Genomic DNA, 16810 nt, shown 5'->3' with positions numbered 1-16810 from the left:
GACCGAAAAAAAAATTTTAATTAAAAAATGAAAGGAAAAAAAAAGTCAGACAAAAGCATAACAATAAGAAAAAACACGACTTTAATCCCAGCACTTGGGAGGCAGAGGCAGGTGGATCTCTGTGAGTTCAAAGCCAGCCTAGTCTACATAGGGAGTTCCAGGCCAACTGGGCTACAGGGAGACCTTGTCTCAAAAAAAAGAAAGAAATACAGACACAAACATTTCACAAAATGCTATCAGCTGAATTCAGCAGCATATCCTCTTTGGGTGCTCTTTGCATGTGGGGATACAGGAGGATTTTTTTTCCCAGAAGCAGAAAGTTGATTTAACACATGAAAATCAATTTAATACACTGTTTTAGAATAAAAGGGAAAATCCTATATGTGATCATGTCAATAGATGTAGATAAATATGATGAACTCAGAATCTTTTCATAAGTTTTAAAAAAGTCACTTCAGTGTGGTGGCCTCCCATCTATAAATCCTAGCACCTGCAAGGCTAAGTCTTGTCAGTTGGAGCTACAGAGTGAGACCCTGTCTCAAACAAACTAAACCAAACTAAACTAAATGAGCGAAACTTCCCCGTTCTGATAAAGGACAGCCATGAAAACAGCTAATATCATGTGAACCTCAGGACAAAAGACTAAAAAAGCTGTCCTTTTAAGGTCAGGAAGGAAATAAAGGTGCCTGGTGTTCAACACTGTACTAGAAGTTCTAACCAGAACGATTAGGAAGAAAAGAAACAAAAGACACCCAAAAGCAAGATGTGGTAGCACTAATCCCATAACGCCAGCTCAAGGGGCTGAAGCAGGAGACTCTTGAGTTAGAGGCCAGCCTGGGCTAGAAAGCACAAGGGAGGACAAGTTCAGATTGGAAAATGAAATAAAATGAAGGATGGGAGATTGCTTAGGGTTAAGGCTCTTACAGAGGGCTGGAGTTCAGTTTCTGGCACCTATATCGGGTGGCCCATAAATGCCTGTAACTTCAGTTCCAGAGTTTCAGATGTCCTCTTTGGTCTCCATAGGCAGCTGCACACCATGCAAATACCCACACAGAGGTACACACACATAATTAAAAAAAAAAATCTTTGCTGGGCATGGTGATGCTTGTCTTAATCCCAGCACTTGGGAGGCAGAGGCAGGTGGATCTCTGTGAGTTCAAGGCCAGCCTGGTCTACATAGTGAGTTCCAGGACAGCTAGGGCTACAGGGAGACCCTGTCTCAAAAAGAAAAACAAAACAAAACAAAGCTATTAAAATAATATTTTAAAAAATAAGTAAATAGAAATAAATGAAATCTTTTTAAAAAGTAAAACTATCTGATTGTGGGCCATATATCTTATATATAAAAGACACTAACAAATCCCATAAGAAAACTACTACAACTGACAAATGAACTCTGAAAAGTTAAAGGATATAAGATGAATATATAAAAATTAATCTTGCTGGGCACTGTGGGGCATGTTTGATCCCAGCACTCATGAGGCAGCAAGCGATAGATCTCTGTGAGATTGAGGTCACTCTGGTCTATACAGAGAGTTCTAGGTAGCTGGAGTTACAGGGAAACCCTATCTCACAAAAAACCAATGAAAGAGAAAAGGTGGGGGGTAGGAAGGAGGGAGGGAGGAAGGGAAGAAAGAAAAAATAATCCACACAACAGGAGAAAACATTTGGAGTCTGAGGGGAGTGACTTTTATAAACTAGACATAATCTGGACTAACGACTTTTTTTTTTTTTTTTTTTTGGTCTTTTTTGAGACAGGGTCTCCCTGTAGCCCCAGGTGTCCTGGAACTCATTATGTAGACCAGGCTGGCCTTGAACTCACAGAGATCCCCCTGCCTCTGCCTGGACTAATGACTTTTAATTAGCATTGGCAAATTCACTGAACCATGTGCTCTTTAACCTAAGTATCTGATCTCGATTCCTGGGAACCTCAATTTGCCATTCTACCCCAAGGTAAGGAATGAATGAGGGGATGCTTAAGAATTAACGGCTTGTGTGCACCTTCATTGAAAACATGAAGACTGAGAAAGAATGCTTGTCATTGTATGTATGAGATGTTCTAAACCAGGGATGAAAAGGTGAGGTTGTCTGATAAAGGTGGGTTCAAGCTTGAAGTTCCCCAACTGAAACTGAAGAATAAAATTATAGGTGAGGCCTATCTCCAGGACACAGTTCCAGAGCATTATTCCAGACAGTCTTAGGGTACAGTTCCAAGAGAGATCTGGGGGAGCAGTGCCCTCCGAGTTCCAGGACACTCTTAAAAACTAAAAGTTAAGAGTCTGTTTTATTCAGCTGGGCGTGGTGGCGCACGCCTGTAGTCCCAACACTTGGGAGGCAGAGGCAGGCAGATCTCTGTGAGTTCAAGGGCAGCCTGGTCTACATAGTGAGCTCCAGGCCAGCTGGGGCTACAGGAAGACCCTGTTTCAAAAAGACAAAAAAAATAAAAAAATAAAAGAGTCTGTTTTATTCAACCACAACTTTCATGCAGCACAGTAACACCGAGGCTGCAGTCCTATGTCAGAGAAGAGTGTAGTGTTCAGAACACGTAGAGTTCTTCCAACTTCTGCCAGGGTCATGGTACACACCTGCAATCCCATCACTCAGGAGTCAAAAAGATCTGGAGTTTAGAGCTAGCCTGGGCTAGGCAGTGAAACTGTCTTAGAAAAAGGAAAGAAAAAAAAAAGAAAAAGAATTCTTAACCACTCAACAAAGCCAGATAAACAACCCAACTAAAAATAGCCAAAGCATTGAATAGACATTTCTCCAAAGACACAAACATCTAATAAGCATATGAAAAGATACTCAGCATCATTAGTCATTATGGAAATGCAAATCAAACCCACAGTGAGATGCCACTTCAAACCAATGGGATGGCTACAATCAAAAAGACTGAGCATGTGTTGGCAGGGGTGTAGGGAAATTGGAACCCTCACACTCAGCAGGTGGGAATGTAAAATAGTTCAGCCTCTGTGGAAAACAGCTTAGGAATGCTTCAGAGTTAAACATAAAGCTACCATATGATCTAGCTGTTCTCTCCCAAGTACCCAAAGGAAATGGAAGCTTGTTGGCATAAAAACCTTACAGAAACATACATATCAGTTCATAGTAATCCCACCAAAAAGGAAACACCCGAAATGCCCATCAGCCAGTAAATGGATTAATAAAATGTGGTAAAACTATAAAGAGGATGCTACCCAACCTAAAAAAGTAAGGAAAGGTTGGGAATTCAGCCCAGTGGGACAGTGCTTGCCTCTCATGCATGAAGCCCTGGATTCCATCCCCAGCACTGCATAAACAACCTATGATAGTGCATTCATACAATTCTAGCAGCTGGGAGGTGAGGCAGGAGGATCAGAAGTTCAAGGTCATCCTGAGCAACACAGAGTTTGAGACCTGTTTAGGATATGAGGCCCTAACAAAAAAAAAAAAAAAAAAAAAAAAAAAAAATGCTGACACACGACATGAAGAACTCTGAAAATGTTATGCTAAATGAAATGAGCCAGATACACACAGAAAAGGCATGGTTCATGTATGTTCAGAACAAGAAAACCTACAGAGACACATAACATAGACAAACAGCTGCCAGACAATTTGGAGGAAGGGTAAATTAGGTTTCTTTTGGGGGCAGTGGTATTCTGCAATTAGGAAGAAATGATGGCTTTACAGTACACTTGCAAATGTACTAAACTCCACTGCACTGTACACTCTATAAAAGGTTAAACTGCTGAATTTGCATTATGTGAATATTATCTCAATTTAGAAAAAAAAAAAAACAAAGTACTTACCTTAAAAGGGAGGACCTGCGTTCCATCCTCTGAAACCGCAATTTTTTGTTTGTTTGGGGTTTTTTTTGGTATTTTTAAGATAGGGTCTCCCTGAAGCCACAGCTGGCTTGGAACTCACTATGTAGACCAGACTGGCCTTGAATTCACAGAGATCCACCTGTCTCTGCGCATGAGCCATCATGCCAGGTGTTTTGTTTTGTTTTGTTTTTAAAAGCTGGGTACCTTTAGCCCACCACTGGGGAGGTAGATACGTGACCCCTGGCACTTACTGGCCAGCCAGCCTAGAAGAATTAGCAACTTCCAGACAGTGAGAGACCCTGTTTCACAAAGAAGGGTGAACAGAGTCTGAGAACAGCACTGGAACAGTACCTGCACACACATACACCCCCCAAAAAACCCAATAAAATTTAATTTAAAACAACCATTATTACCTCTCAGTCTATGATTCAGATTAGAAATCAAGTTTGCTCAGGACAGCATGCTAGCCAATGTCAAGATGTCCCTATGTAAAAATTAATTTATGGGTGTTTTGCTCACTTGGGGTGTGTGTGTGTGTTTGAGATAAGGCCTCCCTGTAGCCCCAGCTGGCCTGAACTCTCTTTGTAGACCAGGTTGTCTATGATCTCACAGAGGTCCACCTGCATCTGCCTCCTGAGTACTGTGATTAAAGGTATGCCCCACCATGCCTGGCTTATTATATTTTTTTTTAATAAGCATACATGATTTTAATTATTTGATACAGGGTCTCATGTATCAAGACTGGCCTAGAGCTTTCATGAGCTTCAGATCCTCTTGTTTCCACCTCCCAAGTGCTAGGATTACATGCATGCATTTGTAAATTACACTTACTCAGTGCTGGGGATCAAACCCAGGGCTTCCTACAGGCTAGGCATGCACTCTACCAACTGAGCTGCAGCCAGAGCTCCAAGGTTTTGTTGCTGTTTTAAAATTTTATTTTATGTATGAGTGTTTGGCCTGCATGTATATAAGTATACCTGTGTATGCAATGTCTATGGAGGACAGAACAGGGTATCAAATTCCCTGGAACTGGAGTTAGGGATGCTACGAGGATGCTGGGAACCAAACCCAGGTCCTCTGCAAGAGCAGCCAGTGATTTTAACTGTTGAGATATTTCCAGCCCCTGCTATTGTTTTAAATCAGGGTATCACTCTGTAGCCCAGGCTGGCTTAGACCTTGCTACTTGACCCAGGCTGATTTTGACTCATGGCAATCGGCTTCCCTCAGTCTCCAAAATATTAGGATTACACCACATCTGCCCATTTATTTTACTTGTCTGCTTGCTTTTTGTTGTTGTTTTTTGTTTGACTGTATTTTTGTCTTTTTGAGACAGTATCTCCCTGTAGTCCCAGCTGGCCTGGAACTTGCTACGTAGTCCTGGCAGACGTCAATCTCACAGAGATGCACCTGAGTACTAGGATTAAAGGCATGTGTCACCAAGCCTGGCTCCTTTTATGTACTTTAAAAATTCATCTTTTGAGGCTGGAGAGATGGCTCGCCAGTTAAGAACACTGGTTGTTCTTGCAGAAGACCGGAGTTCAAATCCCAGCACCCACAAGGCAGCTAACAACTGTCCATAACTCCAGTCCTGGGGGATCTGACAGCCTCTTCTGACCTCCGAGGGCATTGCACTTACCTACAACATGCAGGCAACACGTGCATACACATAAAATAAAAATAATAATATGCTGGGCATGGTGGCACACACTTTCAATCCCAGCACTCGGGAGGCAGAGGCAGGCGACCTCTGTGAGTTTGAGGCCAGCCTGGTCTACATAGTGAGTTCAGGACAGCTGGAGCTACAGGGAGACCCTGTCTCAAAAAAAGACTAATAATAATAATAAATCAAATTTTTAAAAATTCATCTTTTTCCCCTTTTTTGTGGTGCTGGGGGTTGATCCAGAGTCTTGCCATCCTAGGCAAGTGCTCCACCACTAAACTACACCCCAGTCCTAAATACTCACCTTTTATTTGTTTTTTGTTTTTTTTTAATTTTACTTTATTTGGTCTTTCTGAGACAGGGTCTCCTTGTAACCACAGCTAGCCTGGATTTGCTATATAGACCAGGCTGGCCTTGAACTCTCAGAGATCTATCTGCCTCTGCCTCCTGAGTGGTGGGATTAAAGGTGTGGGCCACCACGCCTGGTTTAATGCTCACCTTTCAATTACCTTGGTTTATTATATTGATTCTATGGGCTGAATGTTTCCGTTAAAAGTTCATAAGCTGGGGCCTGGGAGATGGCTCAGCAGGCATGGACACTTGCTGCCAAGCTTAATGACCCAAGTTCAATCTCCAGGACACACATGGTATAAAAAGAGAACCAAGTGCTGGAGAGATGACTCAGCGGTTAAGAGTACTGACTGCTCTTGCAGAGGACCTGGGTTCGATTCCCAGCACCCACAACTCCAGTCCCAGGGGAATCCGAAGCCCTCTTCTGACCTCTGCAGCACTGCACGACATGGGTGCACTCACATATATACAGGCAATACACTCATACACATAAAATAAAAATAATAAAATATTTTTTTCAAAAAGAGAGAACCAACTCCTGCAAGTCTTCTTCTGATCTCTGCATGTGCACTGTTTTGCATACCCCCTACACATAAATAAATGTAATAAAATAAGTCAATTAAAAATCATATACTGATGCCTTAATCCTGATGTAATGGTATTAATACCAGTTACCTTGGATAGGTAAGTCAGGTTAGAATATAGTGAAGGTGGTGGACTATTATATGCAAATTTTCAGCCTTAGAAGAAGAGGATGTCTGAGTATTGGCGTGCTCTGTCTCCTCTCTCTCTGGTGCATGCATACATACACACACACACACACACACACACACACACACACACACACACAGATGAGGTCACATAAACACACAGTGAGAAGTTGAAAATCTATACACCAGGAAGCAGGTTCTCAATGAGTAACCCAAAGACAGCTTAATTTTAGACTTCCCAGGAACCAGAACTAAGTATCTGAGTTTTTGAAAAAGGTTTTTTTGAGACAAAGTCTCCCTGTAGCCCCTGCTCACCTGGAGCTTACTATGTGCACCAGGCTGGCCTTGAACTCACAGAGATCCGTCTCTGCCTCCCAAGTGGTAGGAGTAAAGGTGTGAAACACCATGTCTGATTCAAAAAAGGTTTATTTTTACTTATGTGTATTGTGTGTGTGTGTGTGTGTGTATGTGTGAGACTGTATGCCAAGTATATGTGCCAGAAGAGGGCATCAGATCTCCTGGAGTTGGAATTGCAGGCAGTTATCAGCCTCCAGACATGGATGCTGGGAACTGAACTCAGGTTATTTGCAGGAGCAGTACGTGCTCTTAACCACTGAATCATCTCTCCAGCCCCTAAGTCTGCTATTTAAGCCACTCAATCTGCAGTATTTTTGTTGTAATAGCCCAAGTTTAAGATATTGTTCTCATGAATAATAATAATACATTTTAAAACTATTTTATTATTTTTTATTTTATGTGTATGAGTGTATTGCCTGCACGTGAATGAACTCATGTGGTACAATGCCAGTGGAGGTCAGAAGAGGGCTTCGGATTCCCCTGGAACTGGAGTTAAGGACAGTTCAGAGCCGCCATGTGGGTGCTGGAAATAGAACCCAGGTCCTCTGTAAGAGCAGTCAGTACTCAACCGCTGAGCCATCTCTCCAGCCCCAGCACATTATTTTATAAATATTTTATAATTAACAGAATTGCTTCATCAGTATTCCAAATCAGTGAATTAGCCAGGCATGGTAGCACAGGCCTTTAATCGCTCAAGAGGCAGAGGCAGGAAGATCTGTGTAAGTTCAAGGCCAGTGAATTCCAGGCCAACCAGGGCTACACTGCAGGACTCTGTCTAAAAAAGAAAATACAAGTTAAGTATATCTTGTATTTTATAATGATTGTATTCATTTAATAATGCAAACCAGGTAACATGCCAGCACACAGTAGACACTCAAACACTCATTCTGCTTTGAGACTCAACTACGTCAGAAGCTCATCTCATTTCAGTCAGCAGAGCACATGTCTACCAAAACCCTGGAGTGGTGGGACATGCCTGTAACCTCAGTATTCTGGGAACAGAGGCAGGAGGGTCATCAATCGGGGGCCAGTCTAGGCTACACAGCAAGTCTGAGGCCAGCCTGCTTTTTGAGACTCTGTCTCAAAAAAAAAAAAAGTGAAACAAAACCCCACCAAGTACCTAACATCCTACAATGTTAGCACATGACTGGGATCTCGGTATCAGCTTTTCCTTACAGCATATCTGAGGTCTAACGTCAGTGCAGTCCACCATTTACTCCAGAAACATTAGCCAAGAATTGTCTTCATCCAAGACACATGCTTTTCTGATAATGGTCTCTACTATGGAATGTAAGTATCATGAATTAACAGGTAAATATAGTATCATAAAAAAATGGGGGGTTGGAGAAATGGTTCCGCAGCTAAGAGCACTGGCTACTCTTATAAAGAACCTAAGTTCAGTTCCCAGCACCCACATGGTGGCTCATAACTCTCTGCAACTCCAGGGAATCTGATGCCTTCTTCTGGAATCCATGGACACTGCATGTACATGGTGCACATACATACAAGCAAGCAAAATGTTCATACACATAAAATGCCTTTTATTGCTGGGTGTGATGGTGCACACCTTTAATTGGCAATCAGGAGACAGGGGCAGGTGGATTTCAGTGAGTTTAAGGCCAGCTGTTCTACACAGTGAGTTCCAGGCTAGCTGGGGCTAGAGGTTGACCCTGTCTCAAAAAGACCAAAAGAAAAAAAAATCTTTTATTTTTCTGATTATTTTTATGTGCATGTTTTGCCTTCATGTGTGTAAGTGCACCATGTGAGTGCAATGCTCCCAGAGGCCAGAAGAGGGTGTCAAATCCCCTCAAACTAGAGTTATGAGGTTGTTAGCTGCCACTGTGGATGCTGGGAACCAAAGTTCAGTCAGTGCTCTTAACTATTGAGCCATCTCTCTAGCCCCAAATAATTGTTAAAAATGATTTTAAAAAGCCATGGTGACACACGCCCTTAATTCCAGCACTCGGGAGGCAGAGGCAGGCGGATCTCTGTGAGTTCAAGGCCAACCTGGTCTACATAGTGAGTTCCAGGATAGCTTGGGCTACAGGGAGACCCTGTCTCAAAAAAAAAGACCTAAATAAATAACTATTAAATACATACAATAAATAAATAAATAAACACATATTTATATTTCAATTTAAATGAATTGTTAAAGTAATATAGGGGCTGGAGAGATAACTCAGCAGTTAGGAACTCTTAACTGCTCCGGCACCCACATCAGGTGACTCACAACTCCTGTAACTCCAGGTGCGTATACCCCACATGCAGGCACACTCATATATACATAATTTAAAATAATAATAAAAACAATCTTTAGCCAGGTGTGGTCATTCATGCCTTTAATCCCAGCACTCAGAAGGCAGAGGCATGTGGCTCTCTCTGAGTTTGAGACCAGCTTAGTCTACATAGTGAGTTCCAGAGTAGCCCTGTACATAGTGAGACCCTGTATCAAAAAATATTTTATTATTTTTATGTGTATGAGTATATTGCCTGCATGTATGTGAGTGCACCAGTGTCGTGCAATGCCTCAGAGATCAGAAGAGGGCTTCGGATTCCCCTGGAACTGGAATTAAAGGACGGTTCGTAGCCGCCATGTGGGTGCTGGGAATCGAACCCATGTCCTCTGCAAGAGCAGTCAGTGCTCTTAGCTGCTGAGCCATCTCTCTAGCCCCAAATTAAAAAATATTTTAAAAAAGTAATACAGGGCTGGGCTAGCAAGATGGTTGGGTGGGTAAAGCGACCTGCTCTGCAAGCCTAGTGACTTGAGTTTTGGCCCCGGAACTCACATAAGGGTGGAAGGAAGAGACTCAATTCAAAAAAGTTATCCTCAGCCAGGCATGGTAGTGCACGCCTTTAATCCCAGCACTCAGGAGGCAGAGGCAGGAGGATCTCTGTGAGTTCAAGGCCAGCCTGGTCTACATAGTGAGTTCCATGTCAACTGGGGCTACAGGGAAACCCTGTCTCAAAAAGATAAAAAAAAAAAAAGAGTTGTCCTCTGACCTCTATGTGTGTACTGTGGCACGCGCACACGCACGCGCGCGCACACACACACACACAAACAAACACACACAGTACTAATAAAATGAATAAGAAGCTAACAGAGGCAGAACTCAGCTTGGATGACGTATGACATCGTTGCCTGAGGATGTTAATGTAGACCAGTAGTGTGTTCTGTAGACCCAAAGTGCCTATAGTTACTGTGCTCATTATTGAAATAAAGAATCCTCAGCCTGCAGAATCAGGAGCTCTGGGAAAGGGCTGTGCATCTGCAGTATGCAGCACAGATTTGAAAACTGCTACTGGTAGTCCTAGATTGCAAAGTTCAGATCAGAAGAAAAATGATGGCCTTCCAAACCTGTCCCCGCTCTTACATTAGACTCAGTTACCATTTGTGACACAGTATCTTATGTATATTCTACCCAAGCCCCCAGCTGTGAATATAATACAGGTTCATAAGACCTGGTACTGAGTTCATCTTTTTTTATTTGCCTTGACCATATTAAGTGTCAAATTAATGAATATATAAGGTACATGAATTCATTCATATCTTTATGCTGCATTCTGGTTTCTCCAGCATATTGCTTTAACTTTCTCATTTCCCTTAGAATGTCACTTGTCTTCATTTTATCAAACACTCTCATCCTCCAGTATTGTTTTAGTGTTGATATAGTGGCAGTATTTGTTTGTTAATTCAAATACATTATTAAGCAGTCCTAGTATATCAGACAGTGGGAATACATTGATTAGGAAGACATGCCACCTATCCTTTAAAAAAAATTGTTAGTCTGGAAGCTAGAGAAACGGCTCAGCAGTTAAGAGGCACTTTTGCAAAGGACCCAGGTTCGGTTCTCAGCACCCACTTGGTGATTCACAACTGCCTGTAACTCCGGTTCAAACTCCGGGAATTTGATGTCCTCTCTGGCCTCCACAGGCACTGTACACATGTGGTACATATACATACACAGACAAAACACTCATATACATAAACACACCACACACACACACACACACACACCAGCTGGGCATGGTGGTACACGCCTTTAATCCCAGCACTCGGGAGGCAGTGGCAGACAGATTTTTGTGAGATTGAGGCTAGGTAGGGCTACAAGGAGACCCTGTCTCAACAGCAAACAAAATTGTTAGTCTGGTAGAAAACACTTGACAAATAGTCCTCATAACAGTATTATATGGCTGTTGTTATATACAGGAAATAAAGGGACATAGAACCTATCTTTAAAGCAATCAAGGAGCTGGGCATGGTGGTGCACACCTTTAATCCCAGCACTTGGGAGGCAGAGGCAGGCAGGTCTCTGTGAGTTCAAGGCCAGCCTGGTCTACATAGTAAGTTCCAGGTCAACTGGGGCTACAGGGAGACCCTGTCTTTTTGTTTTTCATAAAAACAAAAACAAAAATAAAGCAATCAAGGAAGGAATGGCAGAGTTCTAGGAAGCAGTGAATGTTCTTTTGTACTAAGTAATGTGTAGGGAGCAGGGGTTAGGGATTGTGAGAGAAGAGGGTCCAGGAAGTCCCTTATGACTTTGGGAAGAAAATTTCAGGAAGAAATCACATTTTGAAGTGTTGAAAATCAGTGTGTTAAGCCAGGCATGGTGGCACACGCCTGTGCCTGTAGTCCCAGCACTTGGGAGGCAGAGGCAGGCAGATCTCTGTGAGTTCAAAGCCAGGCTAGTCTACATAGTGAGTTCCAGGACAGCTGGGGCTACAGGGAGACCAAAAAAAAAAAAAAAAAAAAAAAAAAAAAAAAAAGAAAAAGAAAATCAGTGTGTTAAACAAGTGAAGATGTGCTGAAAAGAAAATGGCAATAGAAAGACAGCATGTAGCTCGAAAAGACAGAAAGTTTCTGTGTTTCTTTTTTTCCCCTTTTTTCCTCCACTGGGGAAAAATCCATACTATATATTTTTATATTTACAAAAGAACTCAGTGTAGAAGGAGAGCAGGAAACTGAGAAGCAGCAGAGAGGGTCACTCATTCATTACTGAAGCAGGCAGTAAGGACTCTGATACCTACTACATACTTGTTGTTCATTAACTGTGAGCCAGACAGATGAGGCTTCTGTTACCTAAGTCAGGTCTCCACAGGTGAGAAGAGCAGATTAGCAACAATACTCATGGAGGGTCTGGGCATGTGGCTCAGTTGGAGGAGTGTTTGTCTAGCATGCATGAAGCCCTGGGTTTGATCCCAGCACTGAATTAACTGAATGCAGTGGCATGTGCCTGCAATCTCAGCTCTCAGGAGGTGGAGGCAGGGGGATCAGAAAGAAGTTCAAGATCATCCATGGCTACGCGGGAGTTGGAGGCCAGCCTGGGCTATGAGAGAAGAAAAAAAAAGAATGGTCATAGAGGATGGGCTTATGGAAAAAAAGAATAGAGGAAACAGAAATTCAAAGATGAAGAAGGAATTGAGGGCATCCATTTGGGATGAAGTGCTTTTAACCAGTCAGAAATGACAGAGATAGGATGAACTTTAGCATGAGATAACACAGAAATGGCATAAATGTACTAACAGTAAAGTTTACACTATCAATAGAAAATAATAACTAGGTATGGTGGCTCATGCCTTTAGTCCCAGCACTCAGGAGGTAGAGGCAGGTGAATCTCTGTAAGATCCAAGGCCAGCCTGGTCCACATTGTGAGTTCCAGGCCAGCTGGTACTATAGGGAGACCCTGTCTGAAGAATTAAAATAACTAGTACATGTCCTGATAGGATGGATGTATGGAGGATGAGGGTTGGGTTGTAAGGAGCATAATTTATGTCAACACAGAATAGGGGAGGAGGAGCATATGGGGAGGAAAGGTTTTGTTTTTAAACGCTAGCTGGTATACAGCTGGACAGATTATTGGGAATCTGAGTTTGGTTCTGAACATGTTGACTTATCCCCTGGATTTTCCTGTGTGTGCAGTGGGTATGTAACATGCTTTGGAACTGAGACCAGTGGTCTGAAATAGAGCTGGAAGTCATCAGTAAACAGGTGAATTTACTAATTGACATCCTGGGAGTACAAGAGCTCACCCAAGAGAGTGAACAGTGGAAGGCACTAAGATCACAAACTGTGAGAACACTAACATTCTACAAATGGAGACTCTGAAAAGCACAGTGAGAGGTGTTGTCAAAGAAACAGAAGAAAAAGTGTAAGAGGATAGCAGCCATCACACATGTATAGACAGGAGAGGGTTCATGAGGGCTGAGTAAGTGAATGTTGGCCTAGGTTCTGGGTACCACATATAATCATGGCATTTTGAGTTATATAAGGTCTTTTTGTCAAATAGTAAATTCAGTAGTTAAGAGCACTGACTGCTCTTGCAGAAGACCTAGGTTCAATTCCCAGCACCCACATGGCAGCTAACAACCATCTGTAACTCCAGTTCCAGGGGAATCTAACATCCTCTTCTGACTTCCTCAGGCATTGCAGACATAGGTGTACTTACATACATGCAGATAATACACTCATACACTCATAAAAGATTTATAAATAAATACATGTGTTTAACACACACACACACACACACACACACATATCTTACCCTAAACAAGAAGTTTAATGAATCTTTGTAATACACATGAAATAAGCACAAAATCATTACAAATGTCTATCAGTTTAAACATGAGTAGGAAACATTCTGAGAAGCAGTGCTCAAAGTCTACACCCCACAAACACCACATCTTGTGATCAGTTTCAAAAAAAATCGTATAGAGGCTGAAGAGATGGCTCAGCAGTTAAGAGCAGTGGTTGCTCTTGCAGCGGACCTGGTTTCGATTCCCAGCACCCACTGATCCAAAGCCCTCTTCTGACCTCTGTGGGCAATGAAGGACACAGGTGCATTCACATACATACAAACAATACACTCATACACATAAAAATAAATAATTAGTAATAAAAATTTTAAGTATTTATTATTTTTATTTTAATATTAAAACAAATGTTATTTTAATATTAAAATAACATTTGTTTTAATATTAAAATAAAAATAATAAATACTTAAAATTTTTATTACTAATTATTTATTTTTATGTGTATGAGTGTATTGCCTGCATGTATGTGAGTGCACCCGTGTCATGCAGTGCCGCGGAGGTCAGAAGAGGGCTTCAGATTCCCCTGGAACTGGAGTTAAGGACGGTTCATAGCTGCCATGTGGGTGCTGGGAATCAAACCAGGGGCCTCTGCAAGAGCAATGAGTGCTCTTAACTGCTGAGCCATCTCTCCAGCCCCCAATAATAAAATAATTTTAAAAAGTGTCCTAAATTAATGTCTTAGGAAACAGAAAAAACATTTTCCATAAAGTAAAAAATATTGACTTTTTGTTTTCAGAAGTGTTTTGTTTCATTCTGGGATTTAATTCTTAGAATATCTTGAGCTGAAAATTGAGCCAACTGCCTACTGCTGCGATGTGGGACTTACAGGCAGCATTTAGAACAATATGAAGATATAATTTGTGTTCTTTACCCACCATCAAATACTTACCCATTTTATTTAGAATTATATTGGTTAAGACTGATAGCTACGTTCAAATTTCTTTTTTTTTTTAATCCCAAAGCAATTTATAATAATAGGCAAAATAATACTATAAAAATCTCAGGAGGAAAACTGCATTTCAGAAAAGTATATTTCTTAAAGGCTTTGGTAACTCATAACCACAAATAGAAGAGAGTTAAAAGAGATCACCAAATGAAAGGTTGTTCTGACATTAAATTTTAAAAAGCAACACTTTGCTCTAAGTTACATTTTTGCTTAACTAAAAAAATTGCGCATTTCCTTTTGGGGGGCATATATGGATGTGTGTGTTTGCATGAGTAGTTCATACATGTGCATGTGCAGTCCACACATGCATGTGACTATGCACGTGTATGTATGTATACACACGTGTGCAGGTCAGAGGTTGATGCTTGATCGTTTCCCACCTTTATCCCACCAAGTGGTGCGGTCTCTCACTTGAATCCAGAGTGCACTGAGTTGGCTACTCTAGCTAGCTTGCTCTAGGGATCACCTGTCTCCCTTCCATCCACTGAGATGACAGGTGAGCTGCCCCAACCATCTGGCATTTATGTGGGTGATGGGGAACTGAACTCAGGTCTTCACATGTGTTCAGCAAGTGCTTTACCCACTGAGTCATCTCCCAAACCCTAAAAATAAGTCAGTTCTAACTAGTCTCAGAGGGGATGTCTTTTGGGTCCCACATCAGCGTCACAAGATAGTTTTATGATGTTTACTCCGTGGTCCCACTGAACAAAAGCATCGATGAACCACCAGAGTCATTTAAGTTGAAAGGAAATTTAACCTTACTATTTGTTGATTTATGTGCACTTTACCTTTTTTGGATGAAGGAATTATTGCAGCTGTGTGTGTCCTGGCTAGCCGCCTTTCTTCCGCCTTTCTCCAGTCTAATTTTCTACACAACACCCAGATCTGCCCTATTAAAAATGTCAGCTCACTTTCTCTTTTTTTCTCCCCACAAAAATGTCCAGTCCTTATCTATAAGAGGTAAATTCTTAACTGACACACCAGGCCTTCAATACACAGCTGCTGCCCAGGCCTCAGTCCATCAGACCACTCTTCCCTTGCTCACCTTACCTCTGATACCAATTTCTTTGCTGTTGCTTGGAGACACAGGTGTATCCCAGACCCAAGGTCTTTGCATTTGCTGTTCCTGTTGCCCGAGTGCCCTTCCCACGGGCATCACATGGCGAGCTCTATCAGTTCTTTTGAATCTTGGATCAAATCTCATCTTCCAGGTGAGCCTTTGATCACCTTCTATATAATCTCTGCCTCCCGGGCCCATACAGCCTTCCTGTCCCCACGGCCTGCTTTGTTACTCATCACAGCACTACCTATAACCTTCTGTTTACTCTGAGTGTGTGCACTCCTGGGTAAAGATCAAATACATTCTTTAAACACTGTTTTAACCCGTGCCAAGAATAGTGCCTAGCACATAGTACATGTTCAATAAATATTTGCATAATGAACAAACGGTTTTATGACAACTTTGGGACTTTTAGCCTTAGAAACCCACTGAGAGCTGGAAACATGAGCTGGCGGTTGTCCCCACATTCCCAGATGGTGTTTGGCGTTTCTTGAACTTACATGCCTTTTGTTCGGTACATCCTTCTCAGATTTTTCTGAGACAGTAAGAGGCAGCTCAATTTCTAACTAGTTTGCTAGGCAGAAAACCAGTGATGCTGAAAGCTGATTTTAAATGAATGGATTCTTAATCTTATTGGTTAATAAAGAAAACGCCTTCTGAATTTATCTGGTTTCTCCCCCTAAACCTAAGGGAAATATACGATTACGCGTTGTCTTTTCGGGGGGCTGCTTCTGAGCCTCAACTCTCTTGCAGTCCAACTTAGTTTTAGGGGGGCATTGTTGGGGTGTCTCCTTTTCTCCCCAGATGCCTATTGTGCTGCGTGGTGGGAAGCAGGAGAGGAACCTGGAAGGAAAGGATACTGAGCGCGGCTCGCAAGGCGTTCGCACACAAAGTGGGGCGGTGGGGGCTCCGCGTGGGGTCCCCGGGCGCCTCGGGCCTGCGAGGCCCGGGTCGCCCTCCCCCGGTGCTCCTGACCCCGGCTCGGTTACCTCGAACTCTCTTCAGCGCGATGGGCTCCTTGTCCTGTTCCGCTGACATTACCGACCGCCGCGCATGGCTCGCCCCCGGGCCGCGGGAAGCCGGTGTCTTTGATGCGGAGGCCCCTCCTCCTCGTCGTCCTCCTCTAGGTCCTCCTGATCCTCCTCCGGGTCCTCCTGGTCCTCAGGGCCGAGCGCAGAGCCCGAGCGCGGCCGAGGCCGGAGGGACCGCGGGCCGACTTTGCAAAGTTTGGGAGGAGGCCGAGGCCTTGGGGCGCCGTGCGCTCGCGGGGCTCAGCGGGGCTCAGGGCTGCGGCCTGGGGGCGGCGCCCCGCGCGCGGCCGGCATGAGGGGCCCT

At 42.9% G+C, this 16810-nt stretch overlaps 1 protein-coding gene across 1 annotated transcript in view; it reads right to left on the bottom strand.

Annotated features, from left to right (window-relative positions):
* The window catches only part of Pygo1 (pygopus family PHD finger 1), a 32565-nt gene extending 15761 nt beyond the window's left edge, over nucleotides 1-16804 (bottom strand). The window contains exon 1 of the mRNA XM_008847706.3: nucleotides 16465-16804. Coding sequence (XP_008845928.1) covers nucleotides 16465-16513 — 49 coding nt within the window. The 5' untranslated portion in view covers nucleotides 16514-16804. The remainder of the gene's footprint in view (nucleotides 1-16464) is intronic.
* Nucleotides 16805-16810: the final 6 nt, after the last annotated feature.

Source organism: Nannospalax galili, unplaced genomic scaffold, assembly GCF_000622305.1.
Source record: "Nannospalax galili isolate Female #2095 unplaced genomic scaffold, S.galili_v1.0 scaffold611, whole genome shotgun sequence".
NCBI classification, from domain to species: domain Eukaryota; kingdom Metazoa; phylum Chordata; class Mammalia; order Rodentia; family Spalacidae; genus Nannospalax; species Nannospalax galili.
The sequence above is the reverse complement of the archived record's forward strand: the minus strand, read 5'-3'. Positions and strand labels throughout refer to the sequence as shown.